The sequence below is a fragment of the Anomalospiza imberbis genome, chromosome 27 (genome assembly GCF_031753505.1).
Source record: "Anomalospiza imberbis isolate Cuckoo-Finch-1a 21T00152 chromosome 27, ASM3175350v1, whole genome shotgun sequence".
Taxonomy (NCBI): domain Eukaryota; kingdom Metazoa; phylum Chordata; class Aves; order Passeriformes; family Viduidae; genus Anomalospiza; species Anomalospiza imberbis.
In genome coordinates, this window is record NC_089707.1 from 2,680,490 (window position 1) to 2,699,828 (window position 19,339).

General features: G+C 45.2%; 1 protein-coding gene across 5 annotated transcripts in view; it reads left to right on the forward strand.

Annotated features, from left to right (window-relative positions):
* Positions 1–2,349: 2,349 nt before the first annotated feature.
* The window catches only part of CPAMD8 (C3 and PZP like alpha-2-macroglobulin domain containing 8), a 54,002-nt gene continuing 37,012 nt past the window's right edge, over positions 2,350–19,339 (forward strand). For 3 of the 5 annotated variants that reach the window (XM_068173726.1, XM_068173729.1, XM_068173728.1), the window contains exons 1-18: positions 2,350–2,526; positions 4,793–4,944; positions 6,170–6,192; positions 7,087–7,252; positions 7,375–7,427; positions 7,889–7,906; positions 8,851–8,905; positions 9,043–9,156; positions 9,493–9,577; positions 9,840–9,948; positions 10,955–11,182; positions 11,307–11,477; positions 11,845–11,973; positions 14,128–14,317; positions 15,512–15,684; positions 15,767–15,916; positions 16,019–16,180; positions 18,586–18,728. In XM_068173726.1, coding sequence (XP_068029827.1) covers positions 2,441–2,526; positions 4,793–4,944; positions 6,170–6,192; positions 7,087–7,252; positions 7,375–7,427; positions 7,889–7,906; positions 8,851–8,905; positions 9,043–9,156; positions 9,493–9,577; positions 9,840–9,948; positions 10,955–11,182; positions 11,307–11,477; positions 11,845–11,973; positions 14,128–14,317; positions 15,512–15,684; positions 15,767–15,916; positions 16,019–16,180; positions 18,586–18,728 — 2,207 coding nt within the window. In that variant the 5' untranslated portion in view covers positions 2,350–2,440. The remainder of the gene's footprint in view (positions 2,527–4,792; positions 4,945–6,169; positions 6,193–7,086; positions 7,253–7,374; positions 7,428–7,888; positions 7,907–8,850; positions 8,906–9,042; positions 9,157–9,492; positions 9,578–9,839; positions 9,949–10,954; positions 11,183–11,306; positions 11,478–11,844; positions 11,974–14,127; positions 14,318–15,511; positions 15,685–15,766; positions 15,917–16,018; positions 16,181–18,585; positions 18,729–19,339) is intronic. The other 2 variants (XR_010993801.1, XM_068173730.1) reach the window with 1 other exon arrangement.

Sequence of the window (19,339 nt, forward strand, 5' to 3'; positions counted from 1 at the left end):
GAATTAGATCCAGTCAGAACCAATACAGATGTATTCACACCTTGTTCCCTAAAGCTCTGTCCCTCCCTCACCTTTCTGCCACCAGCATGGCCAACACCAATCCCCCACATGCTCTCAAGTGCCTGAGATTCCTAAGGCTTTATGAGGAGCAGAATTACGTTTTCTGTAAACGAAATAAAAATCTGAGCTATGCACAGTGCAAGCGGGTGGGTGAATATGGCCCACAGATCTGACTGATGAATAGTTTTTATACATGAGCAGTTCTTACAGAACTTCCTTTTAACTCCTAACCATTACCAGATGTGGGTTGCAGGCGGCTGCTGGAATTCCAACACCTGTTGCATCACACTGAATGGGATTCATTTTGGCAAGCACAGAAAATTCCATTTCAGTAAGTAAATAGTTTGAAATTATATCTAAAGCCTCCTTTTTTTTTTTTTTCAGACCAAGTTGATTCCAGCCTTATTTACAGGATTGCACATACCTTCATAATTAGAAGATGGTTTGCAATCTTCAGAGGCTGTAATTGCCTGAGATTTCTTGTAGTCAGTAAATACCAAATGGAAAATCTTCGATTTAGAAGAAATCTCTCCTTTAAAAGAATGAGCAATTCAAAAGGGCTGTATTCCACATAAGGGTGATTTCTAGCTATGCTTTTTGAGATGTAGAAATACACATTTGTGTCTTATTCTGGAGGTGATGGAGCTCCATTTTAGAACTGCACTTTGCTGCATTCATCAATCCATTGCTGAATCCTGTTGCTTGTTCAAAGTCCTTACCCAGAGCTTTTTCAAAGCTCTTTCCTGTGGCTGGCAGGATGGGTGTTCAGTGGGATTTTGTGGGATTTTTGGTACATTCCCCATAGATCTCTTGTCTGATTACAAGTCTGTAATGAGCCATTTATGGTTTGCTCTAGAAAGATATGGATTGAGTGTAGAGGTAATTAATGAATTAACGTTTTGAAAGCATGATGCTGTTTCAGGGAAACACTGAGGCAGGCAGGGTTCTGTGTTTGTAGCTGAGAATGGGAAGAAACTGGAAAACAGTTTGGAGTGACCAGATTTTTTTCTTTGCTTGTTTCAGTTTGTCTCAAAAAGAATCCCCAAACAAGCAAACAAACAAACAAAACCTAAACCATTCCACTTTAATGTACTTTCTAATAAGTTCCTTCTCAGAGTTCCTAGCTGATAATTTCCTTGGGAAGTGACCTCTGTTGTTCCAGAGTCTCATGTCTAATTTGTCAAAAAGTGTTTGTTCTTTTTCTAGGTTTGTTCTGCCTCTCCACAAAAATGAGACAGTGCTGGTTTAGGATAGATTTAAGTAGAAAAATGTAGCCACATCTCACAGTGTTACCTATTATTAAAGATAATCTGAATTTATCAAAAAGCTACTGAGTTAAGTGACTTTACTTTTAAGAGAAGACATCAAAATGAGCATCAGAGTTTCACACAAGATAAAAATCTAAGCACTGTTTGTGTGTGTAAGCCAGGTGTATTGGGGGAAAAATATGATTCAAACTACCTACATTGAGGGTTTTCATTTATTGCTGGGGCAAGAATTCCCCTCTGAAGCCCCGGCGTGCCTGGGTTTTCTCTGTCAGGGAGCAGAGGAATCCTTCCTTGATATCTGTATGAAGAGGGAGATGGCATTTGTTCTGTCACCTCGGCTCTCTGCTGTCGCCTTGGGTTGGCTTTTCCCGGTTTGTGTGAGCTCTGCTCTCGGGCTGCAGCTCTTCCTCAGGCTGGTGCAGAGAGCTCCCTCTCCTGTCCCAAGCCTCTGGAACGGCGGGACAGAGGGATGGAGAGGGACAGCTTAGGGCCTAGGGAGCGAGGAGGATGGAGGAGCATCAGTGCTGGCACCGGATTTTGGGTTGGAAGCAATTCCCGGGCAGCGCTCCGTGGAGTCCCTGAGCGCACAGAGCTCAGTTACCGGGACTGGACCGTGCCGGGGCTGCCGTGCTCCGGTCCCGTTCCACGGGACTTTGTCTTCCGCAGCTCTCCCATCTGTGGGGCGAGGAGCTCACGCAGCGCTCCCGGGGCTGTTGGGGCTCGGCAGCGCTGGGGAAGGCGAGCGGAGCCGGGCGGGCGGCGCTGCGGGGCGGGCGGAGGTGCGGAGCGGCCGGGGCCGGCGGGGCCGGGCTCAGCGCACCTGGGGCCGGGCGGGGCGGCGGGCGGGGCGCGGCCCCCTCCGCTCGTCCCCTCCCCGGTGCGCGCTGTCAGGAGCGGGCGGGGAGCCGCAGACAAAGAGCCGGGGCCGGAGCCGAGCGGGCACCGGGGCCAGGAGGGGGCGGCCCGGGGGCGGGGACGCGGCGGGGGCGGCGGCCAGAGGCACCGGGGAGCCGAGCCCGGGCGCGGGGCGGCGGAGCCTCGGGCTGCGCTCGCCGGGAACAAAAGGCTCCTGCTGTCCGCGCAGAGCGCCGTGGCCCGGGCTCCCCGGCACCATGTCCGGCTGCGAGCCCCGCCGCGCCCGGGCGCTGCTGCTGCTCGCCCTCTGCAGCCTGAGCGCTGCCCAGCCCCGCCAGCGCCAGTAAGTACCGGGGAGCCCGCGGCAGCATCCCTGGGCAGGGCGGCGCGGGGAGAACCGGCTCTGCTCGGCCACGGCTCCGCGGGGGCTTCAGCGGCCGCGGAACAAAGCCCGCGGAGCGCCCGCAGGGGTCGCGGAGGGAGCGCGGCGCTCCCCGCTGTCCCCGGCGGTGCCGAAGTGCGGAGCGCGGGGAAAGGGGACGGGAGGAGAGAGCTCCCATGCGATACCTGCCTCCAGCTGCTCCGGAGAGCGGAGCTTTTATCTGCCACCAGTTATTTAAGGAATCCGCCTGCTGCGGTGCTGGGGGTGTTGAAGGTAGCGCTGGGCGCTCCTGAGCAGCGTGTGAAGATTTTTTTTCTTTTCTGTGGGAAAGATCAGCCTGGGAGAAAGTGCGGGGAAAGTTCTCTGACTACTAGGAACCGAATCCGCAGCTCTTTTCCAGCATGTTTAGGTTAATTTTGATTAAGGTTTGCTTTGTTCTTTATCCCTGACTGATTATAGCCCGACAGCACCGTGAATAGCTGCATTAACTGAGTGCCATGGAGAACTTATTCTCACTTGCTTGCTAGAAAATATTTCTCGTCCTGCCAAGTTTTGGTGTAACCTGACAGAGCTGTTAGTTGAATGTGCTTAAAGGATCTGTCCAGTCCCTGTCAAATTAACTCTTTGATTGCCAAGTTCAATATTTAATTTTCAAATGCCACTTATTAAGGGATTTAAATAGTTGTGTCAAGGGACTGATACTTCAGAAAGAGTTTCAGCAATTCGGAACAATGTGAGTACATGTGCTTCACATATGGCACTGCAGTGCTGGGCTTCTGACAGTTTAAATCTGATCATTTCATCCTGAATGCAGCTGGTACTCTTTCTCCCTCTGCAGCTAAATCAGCTATCTCTCTTACCAAGGATTTGCAGGCTCACTAGTAACTTTTCATTGTTATTTATTACCATTCTGATGAATTTTCAAACCTGGCAGCCATAAGGTTTTGAATCTGCAAGTACCCCGTGCAATTTAACTCAAATGCCACAGAGTTCTGAACTTCCTTTGGGGGTAATGGGATCTCCATGGCAATGAGGCCTGCTGAGAGAGGAACATGGGCTTGGAATTTGATAAAAGATTACTTGGGGGCTGTAAAACACCATCATCCTCATCCCAAAGTGATAATTAATCATGAGCTAAAGCAACCTGACTCATGGGACTGTAGAAAGGCACGGGCTGAGAAATTTGGCTTGAAAAGGCATCTGAGGAATTGCCTTGTGTTAAAAAAAAATCCTTTTGGGTAGGGAAAAAGCCCCAGAAAGGTGTGTCATGAAGAGAATATAAATGTGTTGCTTCCAGCCCAGTGCATCAAAGAGCTCAGAGCCTGCAACGCTTTTAGCTGACAAGTTCATGGCACGGTGCCATTCAGAGAGGAGTGGTGCAGATTCCATTCAGAAACTCTCACATTGCAGCATCTATGGGAGGTCGTTTTGGGTGGCTTTAAAGCTCTCTGTGTGCCTCCTAAAATAATGCCTTTTGTGGACTCGCAGGATCTCATTGTTTGAACAAGAATGTGGTAGTAGAGCTGGGAATTGGAGCCCAGTTTTGTAGCTGCAGTTTCTGGGCTGCTCCTGTATAAACTGTGAGGTCAGGTGTGTTGCATGCATCGAGTCTGACATTTGGGAAGCTCCAAAAATCACCTCCGAGTCCCTTCACTTCTCCTATATGACGCTGAATTATGAAAATGGAGCCATATGATTGAGTCAAAAATGTCTAAATTGTTTCAAAGAAAGCGTTGGCTACGAAGCTTTATGAGAGGTTCAGGTACCTCCTTACTCCGTCATGAACTTTAACTCTTTTATGATTAGCTGATTGTACATTTAGTTTGTTATATATAGTAGTTAAATGAATAGGTTTTTATTCAGTTATTCACTTGAATATGAATGTATTAACTTTAATATGAATTTATTATTATAGATGCAATAAACAGTGATATATTACTGGTTTTATTTAAATCCTAAGGCTTCGCAAGCCATTTGTAGCCACTTAGGCTCTGTTTGTTCATTTATACAATTAGATACATTAGATAAAGGCGTAGATAATTATACATTAGGTTATATTTATACATTAGATACAGGCTTAGACTGTTGGTGACAACAAATGTGACCCTCCAGGGGCCAATACATCATGGAGTATTTGTTCTTTTCCTTTTGCTGCACAAGAAGTGTCTCACAAATGCAGGTAACACTCTTGTGGCCGTGACTGACCACTTCCAATTGTGCTCCTCAGGGGTTATTTGATTGCAGCACCTTCTGTTTTCCGCTCTGGGGTGGAGGAAGCCATAAGTGTGACCATCTTCAACTCTGTCAAGGAGACCACGGTGCAGATCCAGCTGGTGGTCAAAGGAGAGACGGTGTCACGGAGCCACGGAACAGTGCTGGGTGAGCTCCTGCAGTTCTGAGCTTGACAACTGATCTGTGAGCTGAGGTGCTGGGGGAGCACGTTGGTATCTCCTAAAGAATTGCTTTAGGTGATAATGGAATCAAACTAATTGGTTTGCTGCTGCTGCCCCTTCTCAGTTGATTGTGTTAATGTGGTTTTGATCTCAAACACTTTGTTAACTTTGGAACACCAAGATATACAGACACCCAATATAACTGATATTCTAGAGTTTTATAGTGATTATACTTCCTTTTGATGCCTGAATATATATCAACGAGGGGGCTATATAAGGAATAAAATAAGTTTATTTTAAAGAAAAATAAAAAATCTACATCATCATCAATTTCTTCTCTCCAAAATGAGTGCTGGGAACACAGTCCCCATCTTCAGGACTGGGTGTTGCTGAGAGAGGTGGTAATGTTTGTGTATTTGAAACTGTTTTAAAATCCAAGCCAGATACCTCTGTCCTGTGAGAGAAAGCAGAGTGATTTGATAATATCCAACTTAACACTGAGTGAATTTACACTGGTGAAAGTGAAGTCCAGTAGCCCTGTGGTACCACTGTCAGTAGTGGTGGAAGCTGTAGTGTAGTCAAGGCAATCAGGCTCTTTAACCCTCATGTTTTAACCCTTCTGTATGTTAAAACTGGGAGTTTTATGAAAGCCATTCCATTTCTTGGAACAGATTGTCTCTGGTTGTGCCCTCTCCTTGATGTCTTTGAAAGTGGCTGACAATTGCAAAGCAATTCAAAGGGAGTGATGCTGACACATGTGCACAGCAAATGCTCAAGAGAACTCCTAGGTATGGCTGTATCCAGCAATCCAAACAGATCCCATGAGTGTTTGTTTTGAGAATTATTTTAGTCCCACAAGAGGCCAGGTCCTTTTTAGAGCAAAACCCTTCAGTAGGCACAGGCTGGCCTGTGCTGGAAGCTCAGCCTTGGGGGTGCTCTCCATTCACAGAGCACTTTGCAGTTTACATTGGGCAACAGGTGTCAATAAATGTGGAGCAGGTTTATTTTGGAGAACTCTACTGGGTCTGACTTCTCACCCTGCAGACTGTTTTACACAGTGCAGGAAAATGACTTCAGGTGAAATCACAGCAAAGGGATACTGCAGGGAGCAGCCCTGTGGTGTGGGGCCTTCCTTCACTCAACTGCAAAGTTCTGAAGTCTTAGTGCCTTACCTTGAGAATAACTCTTGCTCTCTCTCTCTCATATTTTAGATAAAGGAACAATTAAGCTGAAGGTGAGTGTCAATTATTTGAAGATGTTTTTGGTGAACATATAAGGGACTTTCCCTCAGCCACATCTAGCATTGCTCTCTGGCACAAATAAATGTCACTTGCTGGGGCACACACTGAGGAGGACACAGCCTTCACCAGAGGAAAGCTGGAGAGTGAAAACAACAAAGCTCAACCCATCACAGCTCACCTTTACACCACTAAAGAAAATCAGTGGCTTGTGGCCACATAAATTTCTGTCTTGGGGCTATTTTGTAAGAGTGGCAGTACAGAATTCTGTGTGGGGGTTATGACTTCAAATGTTGGCGAAATGGAGCTGGACTAGAAGAACAAGCCCTTAAAAGTGGTGGGTTTCTTAACTTGGGACTTAATATGGGTTTGGCGTCTTTGGGACGTTACATGGGGGTGGTGGGACAAAACATTCAATTGTGTGCATCTGGAATGGTATCAGATTTTTTATTTTGTCACTTTTAATCTGAAGTAATTTTAAAGTACTTATTTCTCTGAGCAGCTAGTTGAACATGTACATGCATGCCCTTTTTGTTTTGGGGACTTTTTTGTGTTGCTCATTGGGGTTTGGCAGAGCTGTGGGTTGGTTTCCCCACGTAACACATCTTCTGCACTGGGAGCTGCATCTGTAGATCATGGATCAGCCATCACTCTGCTTGAGTGATAAAGGGCAGAAGAGAATTTCCTGCCATGTTTTCAGCATGAATTTACCTCCTTTGAAGTGTATATATTGTAGAAAACCTAGTATGTCCTTAATTCTCTTTTCACCACTAACACAGATTTACACCAAAACGCAGCAGGTGCCTCTTCTTGCTCACTTCAGTGTCAAATACATTCCCCAAAAGCTCAAAGGCTTTTCTGCGTGTTCCTCACCTCCTGGTGTTTTTTAGGTGCCTTCAGGGCTTCGTGGACAAGCACACCTGAAGGTTTGGGGCAACAGGCACCTGGCAGAGGAAGGGTACATTTTCCACAACTACACCACAGTCACCATCGACAGCAAGGGCTCCTCAGTGTTCATCCAGACCGACAAACCTGTCTACAAACCCAAGCAGAAAGGTAAGGTCATCTTGGACAATTTGCCAGATGCTAGGGCTGCTTTCAAGGGGAGTTTTAGGATGAGCTCTTCTGTTCAGTCTCAGCTCTGGTGACTGATAAATTCCCTCTTTTCCTTTTTTTAGTGTTGATAAACCTCTTTATGGTGACTTCTGACCTGAGGCCAGTCAACGACAGGGTAAAGAAAACTGTTTTCTTTCACACTGTGCAATATGATGGGATACTTGGTAGCCTGCATTTTATTCAAATGTACTCTTATGCAGAAACAGAACTGGATTTTTAACCTGTTTGGGCATAGCTTGTGACAGCTTGTTTTATTTGTAATTTAGCTTTTTTTTCACTTGGTCATATTCTTATTGGAGGAGAATACCAACTTTTGGACTGCTGGCAAATAGGAGGCAGCCCTGCCAGATCAGAGACAAGAATTTTTCAGAAACTTGCACCTTATTTAGGTAGTGCACAGATATGTAAATTATCACTTTTCCAGATAGATGTGTGAATTAAATGTGTATTTCTCAGGCTTCTCTTAGCAAAGAAGAGATGTTCAAACTCACACCTTGCTTATGTTGACTCAACACTTTATCACAAAAAGCAGAAAAGTTTTTCATGTGGCCTTTTATTTTTCTTTTTTTCTTTCAGATTGAAGCTTATGTGGTGGTGAGTATCTGTGTGCCCACCTAGCACCTGTCCTGTAGAGGTACAAGGTTTGTGTGGCATTTGAAGGAACAAGTTTGTGCTTTTCCTGTCCATTATGGCTATTCCCACCTCTAACCAATACAATTATCTATCCCTGTGTCTCTATCTGATCTCTGTGCCTTGTTTTTTTCGCTATCACCAGCAAATATCCTTGTTTTCTACTTCAGTTTCAGAAATTATTTCCAATTTTTCAGCCTGAGAAGAATTGGCTTGGTTCACTGGGCTTTATAACTGTGACAGCCCCACTCCCTCTCCCTTCTTTTCAATGCCCACCCACTCCTATCCTTCATGTGCTGGGCTGGCAGAGCAGGGCCACCCTCATATCTACACCCAAACAGAGATAGTGGAGAGCAGAAATTCCTGGGAAGGAAAGGGTTCTCCTGTCTTCTTTCTTATGACATGAATGAGAGGTTCCTTCTGTGTTTATGTTTTGGTTTTTTGGTTGGTTGGTTTTATGTGGTGGGTGTTTTTTTGGTTTTTGGATTTTTTGTAGTTGTTTTTTTAATGTGTTTACCTGTCAGAAAGCAGAAGAATTCACTCTTGTTGAAGATTTAATGCTGACAAAACCAGCAGGATTCATTTCATCTGGGTTTGTCATCTAAAATTTGTCTTTCTGCTTGTACAGCTCCTTTTAGGAGTGAGGTCAGTTCATCCCATCCAGGACTGGTACCTTGAGGCAGGAGAAAGATCTGCTGCTTGACAGCATTTACTTGTGTGCATTGCTTACACATATAACTCCAGAAAGCAAATGCCCCTGGTGTAAGGTCTTTTTGGAACATTTTTGACAGGCATTGGTTACATTTGAGCTGTCAGTGAGGTGTGTGTATTACAAAGGGAAGTTTTGTTGCAAACTGAGTTAAATGTATGAGTGATACTCATTTTCTCATCCCTAAACCTCCCTGCAGGATCCTCGAGGGTCTCGGATGATAGAATGGAATAACTTGAAGCCATTTTGTTGTGGTAAGTTGCAGATTATTTCTTTTTTCCTCTGTGTACTGTGATTTGCCTTTGCTTCTGCTTCCACTGAGTCGTGTTCAGTAAGGCTTGGCAAGGGCTGGAGAGTGACAGAGCTCACAGAGTGTTGTTTCCCTTTTCAGGCATTGTCAATATGACTTTTCCCCTGTCTGATCAGCCAGTGTTCGGGGAATGGCTCATCTTTGCTGAGATGCAGGGCCACACTTACAACAAATCCTTTGAGGTGCAGAAATACGGTGAGTTGGCCCTAACCCAGGTGCATTTGGAAGAGCAGAACACTGTGAAATGCTTTCACTTGAGATGAAACACCTGAAATACTGCATTTAAAATGCCATGAGGAAAAATTCCTTAGAGCCATGTATTTCAGGGATGCAGCCACTGCTAACTGGGAGCTTTGCTAAGGTCACCTTGCCAGAGTGGTTTTGGTTTGCTGCTGTTGTTGGTTGACTCTCTGCTGGGTGCTACCCTGATAAATCAGAACCAACTCCTGTCAGAGCTGTGGGGACTTTTGCTATAAGCTGGGCAATGAGATCTGCTTGAAAAAAATTCTGCTTTATTTCTTTTCATTGTAGTGTTGCCAAAGTTTGAGCTGCTGATTGATCCCCCTCGCTACATCCGTGACCTTTCACTGTGTGAAAAAGGAACTGTCCGTGCCAGGTAGGAACAGGTCCCAGGCCAGCTTTCATTGCTGTGGTCATAGTGCAGTCACTGGAGCTTGGATCCCACCTGCTGCAGGCTTGTCAGATGATTTCTGATGTAAGAGAAGGTTTTTACCTTCAAAAACATGGTAAAAATAACAATCTGGAAAACTTCCTGTGGTAATGTTTTCTAGATGTGCAGGTAACTTGGTAATTGTCTTTATATAACCAGAAGAACAGAAACCAGCTGGAAGTTATTAATCATCTTCTTTGCATTTCAGATACACATTTGGAAAACCAGTGACAGGGAAATTAATTGTCAATATGACTATAAATGGTGTTGGGTACTACAGACACGAAGTGGGACACCCTGTCCTCAAGACCATCCAGGTGAGCGAGACCATGGACTCACCTGTGCTAAAATGCCTGATCTGTCTTCTTTAACATTTACCCCACAGCTCTGTTTTGCTGCTGATGGGAGATCAGAAAATGAAGAAGTAAATATTATAACTGGGGCCATTGCTTATTTTTACATGGTATGTTGATGATTTTAGATATTAGGAGGAGGCTCTTTTCCCTGAGGGTGCTGGGCACTGCCCAGGCTCTCCAGGGAATGGTCCCAGCCCTGAGGCTGCCAGAGCTCCAGGAGCTCTCAGGGATGCTCAGGGTGGGATTGTTGGGGTGTCTGTGCAGGGCCAGGGGCTTGACTGAACATCCTTGTGGGTCCCTTCCAGCTCAGGATATTTTGACATTTGGTGGGATGAGATTTTGTTGGCATAGTTTTAATCTGTCTTAAGAGCATGTGAGTCTGAGGAGAGCAGGAGCCTGAGGTGACAGAGTTAGTCCAGACCATGGCTAAGGGAGGAAAATGAGCTTTCCCCCTTTCTTTTCCCCCCTTTCTTTCTTTTCCCCCCTTTCTTTCTTTTCCCCCCTTTCTTTCTTTTCCCCCCTTTCTTTCTTTTCCCCCCTTTCTTTCTTTTCCCCCCTTTCTTTCTTTTCCCCCCTTTCTTTCTTTTCCCCCCCTTTCTTTCTTTTCCCCCCTTTCTTTCTTTTCCCCCCTTTCTTTCTTTTCCCCCCTTTCTTTCTTTTCCCCCCTTTCTTTCTTTTCCCCCCTTTCTTTCTTTTCCCCCCTTTCTTTCTTTTCCCCCCTTTCTTTCTTTTCCCCCCCTTTCTTTCTTTTCCCCCCCTTTCTTTCTTTTCCCCCCTTTCTTTCTTTTCCCCCCTTTCTTTCTTTTCCCCCCTTTCTTTCTTTTCCCCCCTTTCTTTCTTTTCCCCCCTTTCTTTCTTTCTTTTCCCCCACTGCTGCAAACCCCCATCAGGTGCCTGTGCTTTAGGTTTGTTTTCTGTGCCCTGTGAGGGTGTGCAGAGCCCCTTTCCTTTGTGTGCCCCACCCCAGATCGATGGCTCTGCCGTGTTCGAGGTGTGTGTCAGGGACATGATGCCAGCAGATGTCCCCGAGCACTTCCGAGGCACTGTCAACATCTGGGCCACGGTGATCAGCTCTGATGGCAGCAAGCAGGTGACCTTTGATGACTCCACACCTGTCCAGAAACAGCTGATTGATATCAAGTACTCCAAGGACACCAGGAAACAGTTCAAACCTGGGCTGCCTTACAAAGGCAAGGTGAGATTAAAAGTAGAGCCACGTGGCTGATTTAAGTTGCACTGACTCGACCCCAGTGATTTTCCCCCACCTGGAATTGCTGATCATTTAAAGCAAATTGTTCTATAAATGCCCCACTGTGCAGGTAGAGGTCACTTACCCTGATGGAAGTCCAGCTGACAGAGTCACCATCCGAATTAAAGCTGAGCTCACGCCAAAGGACAATGTTTATACAAGTGAACTGGTCTCAAGGAATGGCCTGGTGGAGTTTGAAATCCCCTCCATCCCCACAGCTGCCCAATATGTCTGGCTGGAGGTGGGTAAAAGCTCCTTACAGGATTAGCAGGCTTTAATGTAACTAATCTTGTCAAACCTGCACTTTATAAATCAGTGCTACAAACAGGAAATCAGTGCCTTTTAGCTTCAGCTCCTGGATTTCAACGCAGCAAACACTGGCTTGTTTCTTGCTGCCAAGAGAGCTGATGGTGATAACCACCATGAAAAGATGCTCCTCCAAATACAACTTAACATGGTAGTAGGGGCCCAATATTTGGGGAGTAAAGATGTCAAGAGATGAAAGGTGAAAGGTATAAAATGCGAGAGGAGAGAACAGATTGAGAAAGAGCAAAATGAGCTTTCTATGCATAACATTGATGTAACTTTTTTTTTTCCCATTTTTTAAGACCAAAGTGACAGCAATTGATGGGAAACCCTCTGGGGATCAATATCTGCCCAACTACTTGTCCATCAGCAGCTGGTACTCACCCAGCAAGTGTCACATCCAGCTCCAGGCACCAGATAAACCTTTCCAGGTACGTTGGCTTCACCTTCCCTCATGGAAATGAAATCCAAGCATTGCTTGGTTTAAAGTGCTTTGTCCTAATTAAATATTTCTGGACATTCCTGATTCTGGGATCCTGAACTCTTTCCACCACAAAGGATGAAGGAGCTGCACTTCAACAAATAATTGTTGGATGTGGGCTACACAAGGTGCTAAGCACAACTCCCTTGGTGCTCTGTGCAGCACCTCAAATCCAGCCCTTTCTGTTCAGAGAGGGGGTGGGTGTAGGCATGGAAAACTTCGGTTTTCCACATTTGAATGTGTGTTCTGTGCCTCCAGTAATGCCCATTGCTTGCTGAAAATGATTGGAAGTGATGTTAGTGGGAGTGGCTGAATTACTAAAGACCAAAATTAAGGCTGTGTAATCTCACTGGAACTTCCAGTTTAAATCTCATTTGGATCTGTTCAATCTTCCAGTTATTGAGCTCTGAACATGATTGCCTTGTCTTCTTTGGTAGGTTTTGTAGGAGCCTCTCTAAAAATGTAGTTCTGCTCTATAAAAGTTGTTGTGATTTCTTTCCTAGAGAAAAGATCTGATTTAACCATGATTCCTGTTGCATAATGTTTTCTGAGAGTTGTTCAGGGTTTCTTCTTACCCAAGAAAATATTTTGAAGGTCTGCGTATTGCTCAGTGGAAAAAAAAAAGTGGGTTTTGGCCATAAACACACTGAGATTTGTTATCAGCAGGTCTGTCAGGTTGGTTTCAGACTCTTTGTATCCAAATAAGAGCATTTTTTTTATCATTGCATTTCATGGAAGTTTAATGGCTAATTAATCTTTTACAAGTTTCCTGAGGTATGGAAAGGGGATTATACACTGCTAATCTGAACACATTGTTCTTATTATAACCTGATTAGAACTAATTCTTCTGTGGGAAAGCTTGGAGCTGGATGACCAGCTGATGTGGGAACTGTTTCCATGCACTGCCAGCTCTTACTGGGTGTTCCAATTAGCTACATTCATTTTTTAATGAATTGTTTCATCATTTGCTCTGGGGAATTCTTAATACTTCAAATATTTGATGTCACGAGGCACCTCTTGGACTCTGTGGCATTCTCACTGTTTAACCATCAGCAGCTCTTTGTGCCCCAGTTCTGCCCTTTTGGTTGGTGCCATGTGTGCATTCTGCAGGGAGAGCACTTGGAGCTGAAAAAAGAGAGGTTTTCCAGAGCATTTCTTTGGGATTTTCTGTCGAGCCTGAATGCTTTTATTTGGGAACTACTCTGCTTTTAATGGCAGGAGGGTGAGGAGGGGAAGGTACTGAAGAAATCCTACTGAACACAAGTGTCAGCCACTCCTCAGATCCCAGAAGGAAGGAGTTTGTGTTCCTAGGAAAGTCTGCTGCTCCACAGAGTGATTATTGCTCAGCCAGACATGACCAGTGCTAATCCCATGGCTGATGTCTGTTCTGTTGGGAATCTGGGGGATTTTGTCTCGGGGGTCTTCAGTACTCACCGAGCCCCTCTGGGTGCAGAGTTTCAGTGCCCAGGTGTGCTGCTGTGGAGCCTTTTGCAGGCATCAGATCAGTTGAAGACAAAAAAAGCAAATTTCTTCTCATTTATTTGTGTGTTTGACACCTTCCTGAGTGCCCAACTTACAAATTATTATCAAAACTTTGTGTAATTTGAAAGCATTTTCCCTCAGATCTCTTCCCAGTCATTTCATGGTGATGTTTGAATTGATATTTGCCACATGGATGTAATCACAATTAAACTGCAAAGACTATCAAGCACATATCTCTTCCCACCCCCAACCCAACTCTTTCCTTTTTTGGGCTGGGCTACTGAAGGGGTGTCTAAAATTCAACCAATTCTGACAGCTGCTCTGTGCCAAAAGGCTTAACTTCCAGGATTCCAGAGATTCCTTTATTGTTCCATTAATGCATACAACCCCCAGCTCATTCTCCTGTAGATTTGCAGCGAGTGGAGAGCTGAACACAGCCCCTTTTTATTGTGGAAAAAGTCCCTGAGAACAGTGCTAATGTAATAATACACTTTTCAATGCATCCATTTGTTAGGAGAGGGCTCGCACCTCCTGTGGCCTGGAACCCAAGCACGTTTCTGTGCTTTATCACCCCAAAGCTCATAACAGAGCAAATCTTTGGCTTTTCTGTCCCTGCCTGCAGGTGGGAGAGGAGGCCTGGATTGCAGTGAAATCCACCTGTCCTTGCAACTTCACTCTCCATTACGAGGTGGCATCACGAGGGAACATTGTCCTGTCGGGGCTGCAGCCCAGCAATGTCACCCAGCAGAGGAGCAAAAGAGCCACCACACCCTTTGAGAAGAACACTGACCTCACACGCCTCCCAGGAGCAGGTAGTCAGCACCAGAAATGCAATTCACCCTTCTTTTCAGTGAAAAACAACCTTTCCACAACGTTTCTGTTAATGTCATGCTCCTTAAAGAATATAGATAATTTTGTGCAAGAAAAATAGTGAAATCCATTGCCCTCAGGCATGTAAAAGAATTCTTCAAGAGGGTTAACTCTTGAAAAGTTTTCTTTGGTCTTTCTGCAGTTGTTCTCAGTTGAGAAAACTCTAATATTTGCTTGGAGTGGAGTGGCAGGGAAGTGTAGGGCAGGGCTGGGGCAGTTGGTTAAACTGGTTGAGCTTAAACTGAGGAGAGGATGTTAGAGAAAATTAAATGGGGAGATCACACAGCCCACAGGGGTAAGGAAATGAAATGTGGACTCCTGGTTTGTATGAGGAGTAACAGAAAGATACAAATCTGGTGGATTTGGGGAGCCAGGGGGTGAAAAATGGTGGGATTGGGAAGATGGATATAACAGCTGCCAAAGGAAAAGTCTGGATGTCCTGGTAACCACTTTGGGAGTTGGGGAAAGAGTAACAGGAGCCCACCAAGGTACCCACCAAGCTCCTGGCAATCAGTAATTTAGGATTTGTGATGGTTTTCTGCACTGAAGGTTTGTTCTGAGCTGTGCATTTATAGTTTGCTCAGAGGCTTTGTGGCTGCTCTGTCATGGGAAGAGTTCAAGGCCAGGTTGTGTGGGACTTTGGGCAGCCTGGTCTGGTGAAAGACATCCTTGTCCACAGTAGGATCTTTAAAGGTCCCTTCAACCTAAGCCATTTTGTGGTTCTATTTAACCATGACACAGCTCCAGTGGTTCTCTGCTCTATAAACTGCATAATCCTTTTCCAAGCTTATTCCTTTTCTCTCATCAGCATTCTTCAGCAATAGATAACATTTTCTGTTTGATTTCAATGGCTTGATAACTTAACCGTGTGTTTCCTTGATCTCATGCCTGGAAAACCACTGAGTAATCCTTCCCTCACCACCTTCTCCATGCTGCTCATTAAATTATGAGTGCTAATTACCTTTCACAACAAGGAGGAAAAGGGAAAAGATTCTGAACTCAAGAAGGTGTGCAGCAGGAACGAGGGAAGAATGCAAGTCCTGAATGGAGAGTTCTGTGCCTGTCAGCATTAGAAGGGGGCAGGAAGGGAGTGACTGGGATAAATCTATTTTTTTTCTCCACAATTCCTCTTTCAGCACCTCCCAGCCCGCCTGCAGCAGAGGTTGAGGTGTGTGTGACCTTCCTGAGGTTCTCAATCGTTCACTCCATGGCTCCCCTGGGTCGGCTCCTGGTGTACTACGTCAGGGAGAACGGAGAGGGGGTCACAGACAGCCTGCAGTTCACTGTCACCTCCTCCTTTGAGAACCAGGTAGTGGAGAGGGAGGGCTGCTGCCTCGTTGCTCTTTGGTTTTTGGGACAATCACAGCGTTTAATGGGATTTTCCTTCCCAGGTTGCCGTGACGCTCTCGGCCAACGAGACCAGGCCTGGTGACCTTGTGAACATCAAGGTCAGAGCTGCAAAAGGAAGCTGTGTCTGCATGGCCACGGTGGACAAGAGTGTCTACCTGCTCAAAACAGGCTTCCAGCTGACAGCCAGCCAGGTAGAGCGAGCTTCAAGCACTGATGTCCTCTTCTCACCCCTGTGATCCTCACCCACCTGCAGGAAGCAGCCATGGACAGCAGCCTGTGCCCTTTCCCTGCAGGTGTTCCAGGAGCTTGCAGAGTATGATGTGTCTGATGCTTTTGGAGCTCCAAAGGAAGAAGGGCACTTCTGGTGGCCCGGCATGTCCTCCCGTAGGCGCCGCAGATCTTCTGTGTTCCCCTGGCACTGGGACATCACCAAGGACGCTCGCTTCGCCTTCACAGTAGGAAGAGCCAGCCTCCCTTCTGTCTTCTCTGTGCTTTCATGTTTGCAGGGGCATTTTCAGCCCCATAACCAGTCTCCTTCTCTCTTTGCTTTTATGTTTGCAGGGGCATTTTCAGCCCCATAACAAGCCTCCCTTCTCTCTTCTCTGCTTTTGTGTTTGCAGGGACATTTTCAGCCCCATAACCAGCCTCCCTTCTCTCTGCAGTGTCTTTTTTGTGTTTTTCATATTTGCAGGGGGATTTTCAGCCCCATAACCAGCCTCCCTTCTCTCTTTTGTGCCATCATGTTTGCAGGGGCATTTTCAGCCCCATAACCAGTCTCCTTCTCTCTTTGCTTTTATGTTTGCAGGGGCATTTTCAGCCCCACAAGCAGCCTCCCTTCTCTCTTCTCTGCTTTTGTGTTTGCAGGGATATTTTCAGCCCCATAACCAGCCTCCCTTCTCTCTGCAGTGTCTTTTTTGTGTTTTTCATATTTGCAGGGGGATTTTCAGCCCCATAACCAGCCTCCCTTCTCTCTGCAGTGTCTTTTTTGTGCTTTTCATATTTGCAGGGTGTTTTTCAGCCCCATAACCAGCCTTTCTTCTCTGCAGAGTCTCCTCTGTGCTTTCATGTTTCCAGGGGCATTTTCAGCTCCATAGGCTCCAGGGCTTTTCCCAACATCAGAGCTGGGTAGGATGAAAAGTGATTTTTGAGAACCGAGTACACTGTTCTAGCAAAGATATATGAGAAACATGGTTTGATTTTAGCCAATCCAATCTTGGGAGGGCCAGTTATCCTGCTGGCTGAAGGAATTCATGCTGATGCTCTGGAGAATCAGACAGGGACCAGAAGGTTCCTCCAGGCAAGGGTGAGCTTGCAGATCTCTTCTGCAGCTACTCCAGCAGGGAGGGAAGGGGGAATGTGAATCTTTCCTTGTAGCCTTTTGGACTGTCCTTTGGAAATAATTTCAGCTTCTGTTGCCATCTGCATGAAAGACCTTCATATCCTTGATCAGGTTACTCCTTAAATGCTATATATTTATAGTTAATTGGTGTGTTCCCATAGTTAAACCTGGCTAGATTTTAAAAATCTGATTTCCTTTGATCTGTGCTGTGCTTTTGAATCAAATTGAAAGTTGAGCATTTAAAGCAAGTTGGTTTTTTTAAATATACTCATGCACTAATTCACTTTTTCATTGCTTTGCATACTAACAGTGCAAACTTTAAAGCTGAAAACCAGTCATTTGTAGCTCTTAAGAAAAAAACTGCTGTTTTCATGAGCTTTTTGCTTTGCTTTTGTTTAAAATGGGTGTTCCCTAGTCTATTTGAGAAATTCACCCTTTCAGGCTCTGCTCCCATCCCTTCTTTGCTTTCCACACCACTGCAGGGTGTAACCCCTGCTCCCTGAGACAAGGAAAAGGCTGAGCTGTAAATGTTTGATGTTCTATACATCTTCTCCTTCTTGCCCCTCTGAAATGCAGACTGGCCTGGAGAAGCAGTGCCACAGCTCTGATCTTTGCTGTTCTTTGCCTTTTTAATCCACATAACTGCTGATAATGATGATCCTTGCTTCCTACAGATCCCCCATCTCTTCATTCTTTGTCCTTCCTCTGATTTTAGCTAAATTGTTTTATTGTGTTGCCTTTCACACATTCCCCCAGTGCCTCCATCTCTTAATTACAAACTCCAAATCCTCATTTTTGCCCACTGCTGCTTCTCCCCCTTGGGTCTAAGGGTTTGTTTTTTTTTTTTTTCTCTGATGCAGCTTTTTTTGTCCTTACTGAGAGCTGCAAACTCTTGGGAAAGAGTTCATTTTTGGGAGGCTGGTGTGAATGCAGGGGCTCACACCTGGTGTGCAAGAACTGGGGGTGTGTGCAGAGAGCAAAGCTCATCCTCCAGTGGTGCTGGGAGCTGCTGTCTCTCATGAATAAGAGCATTTAGGGGACAGAGCTGGGAGCTTTCCCTGCGTGGACACTTCTCATTTTGCTTGGCATCCCTGGCAGGGCAGAACTGGTGATGCCTGGTGAAAGAGCAGCCTGCTCACTGCAGCAGAGCACACTGGAAACTTTTGGGAAGGGTAAAGAGCTGTGATGTTGTTGTATTCTAGGGGAAAAAATAAGATTTTTTTTACCTGTCACACTTGCCCAGTAATGTCAGATACTGATTTCAATGCATTTTCCAAGCAGACAAGAGCTTTCTCATAAAGCCTCTGCCTATGCACCTTCACATTAACAGTCATTTTTACACAAAGCTTAAAAAAAATCCTCAAATTCAATTGAGATTTCCCCTGTAAATGTTGAAATATGATTGAGAGATTCTATTAAAAAAAATCAGTGCACATTTAGTTCTTTTCCTTTAATTCTTTTTATTTATTCCTTTTTTCCTTGCTGGTTTTTGTTTTGTGGTGTTGATTTTTCATTGTCTAGGAAACTGGCTTGGTGGTGATGACTGACATAGTCAGCCTGAACCACAGGCAGAATGGAGGGATGTACACAGATGAGGCTGTCCCAGCCTTCCAGCCACACACTGGCACCTTGGTGGCCACCATGCATTCCAAAATAGCACCAAGGTAACATTTGGGGTTTAATATCTATTGTCTGTGATGCTCCTGGCTGTTTTTTTTTTTTCACTATTCTCAGCTGTTTTCCACCTCCATGCCCCCAGTTTTAGACAAGGCAGTGATGGGGAAATTCTTCCAATGGCTTGGTAGATGTAAAAAAAAAAAAATTAACTGACACTGCTTTGTTAAATTTAATTTAATTCTGGAAAAATGACATATGAAAAGAGTGCTAATTTATAATTTTCAAGAATATTTCTTTGCAATTTGCTATGAATTTCTTGGAATATTTACAAGCTACAGCTGTTTTTGCAGAGTCACTCATTGCTCATGATTTGGACCATTCAGCTGGTGGTCAAAATCAAGAGAATGAGGATCTGCATGAAGGAAAGGTTGTGAAGTACCACAAATGATTCTGCATCTGAGGATGGGCCTTCCCTCTGCATCCTGAACTTCCTGGAAGCCTCCCTTAGCAGAGGAGCTTCTGGGGTTAGTTAAGAAATAAATAATGAAGTATAACAGGTATAATTAAATTACTGAAGTATTAGAAATCAAGACAAGCTTCTGGGATTAGTTAAGAAATAGATAATGAAGTATAACAGGTATAAAAAGCTGAATTAAAT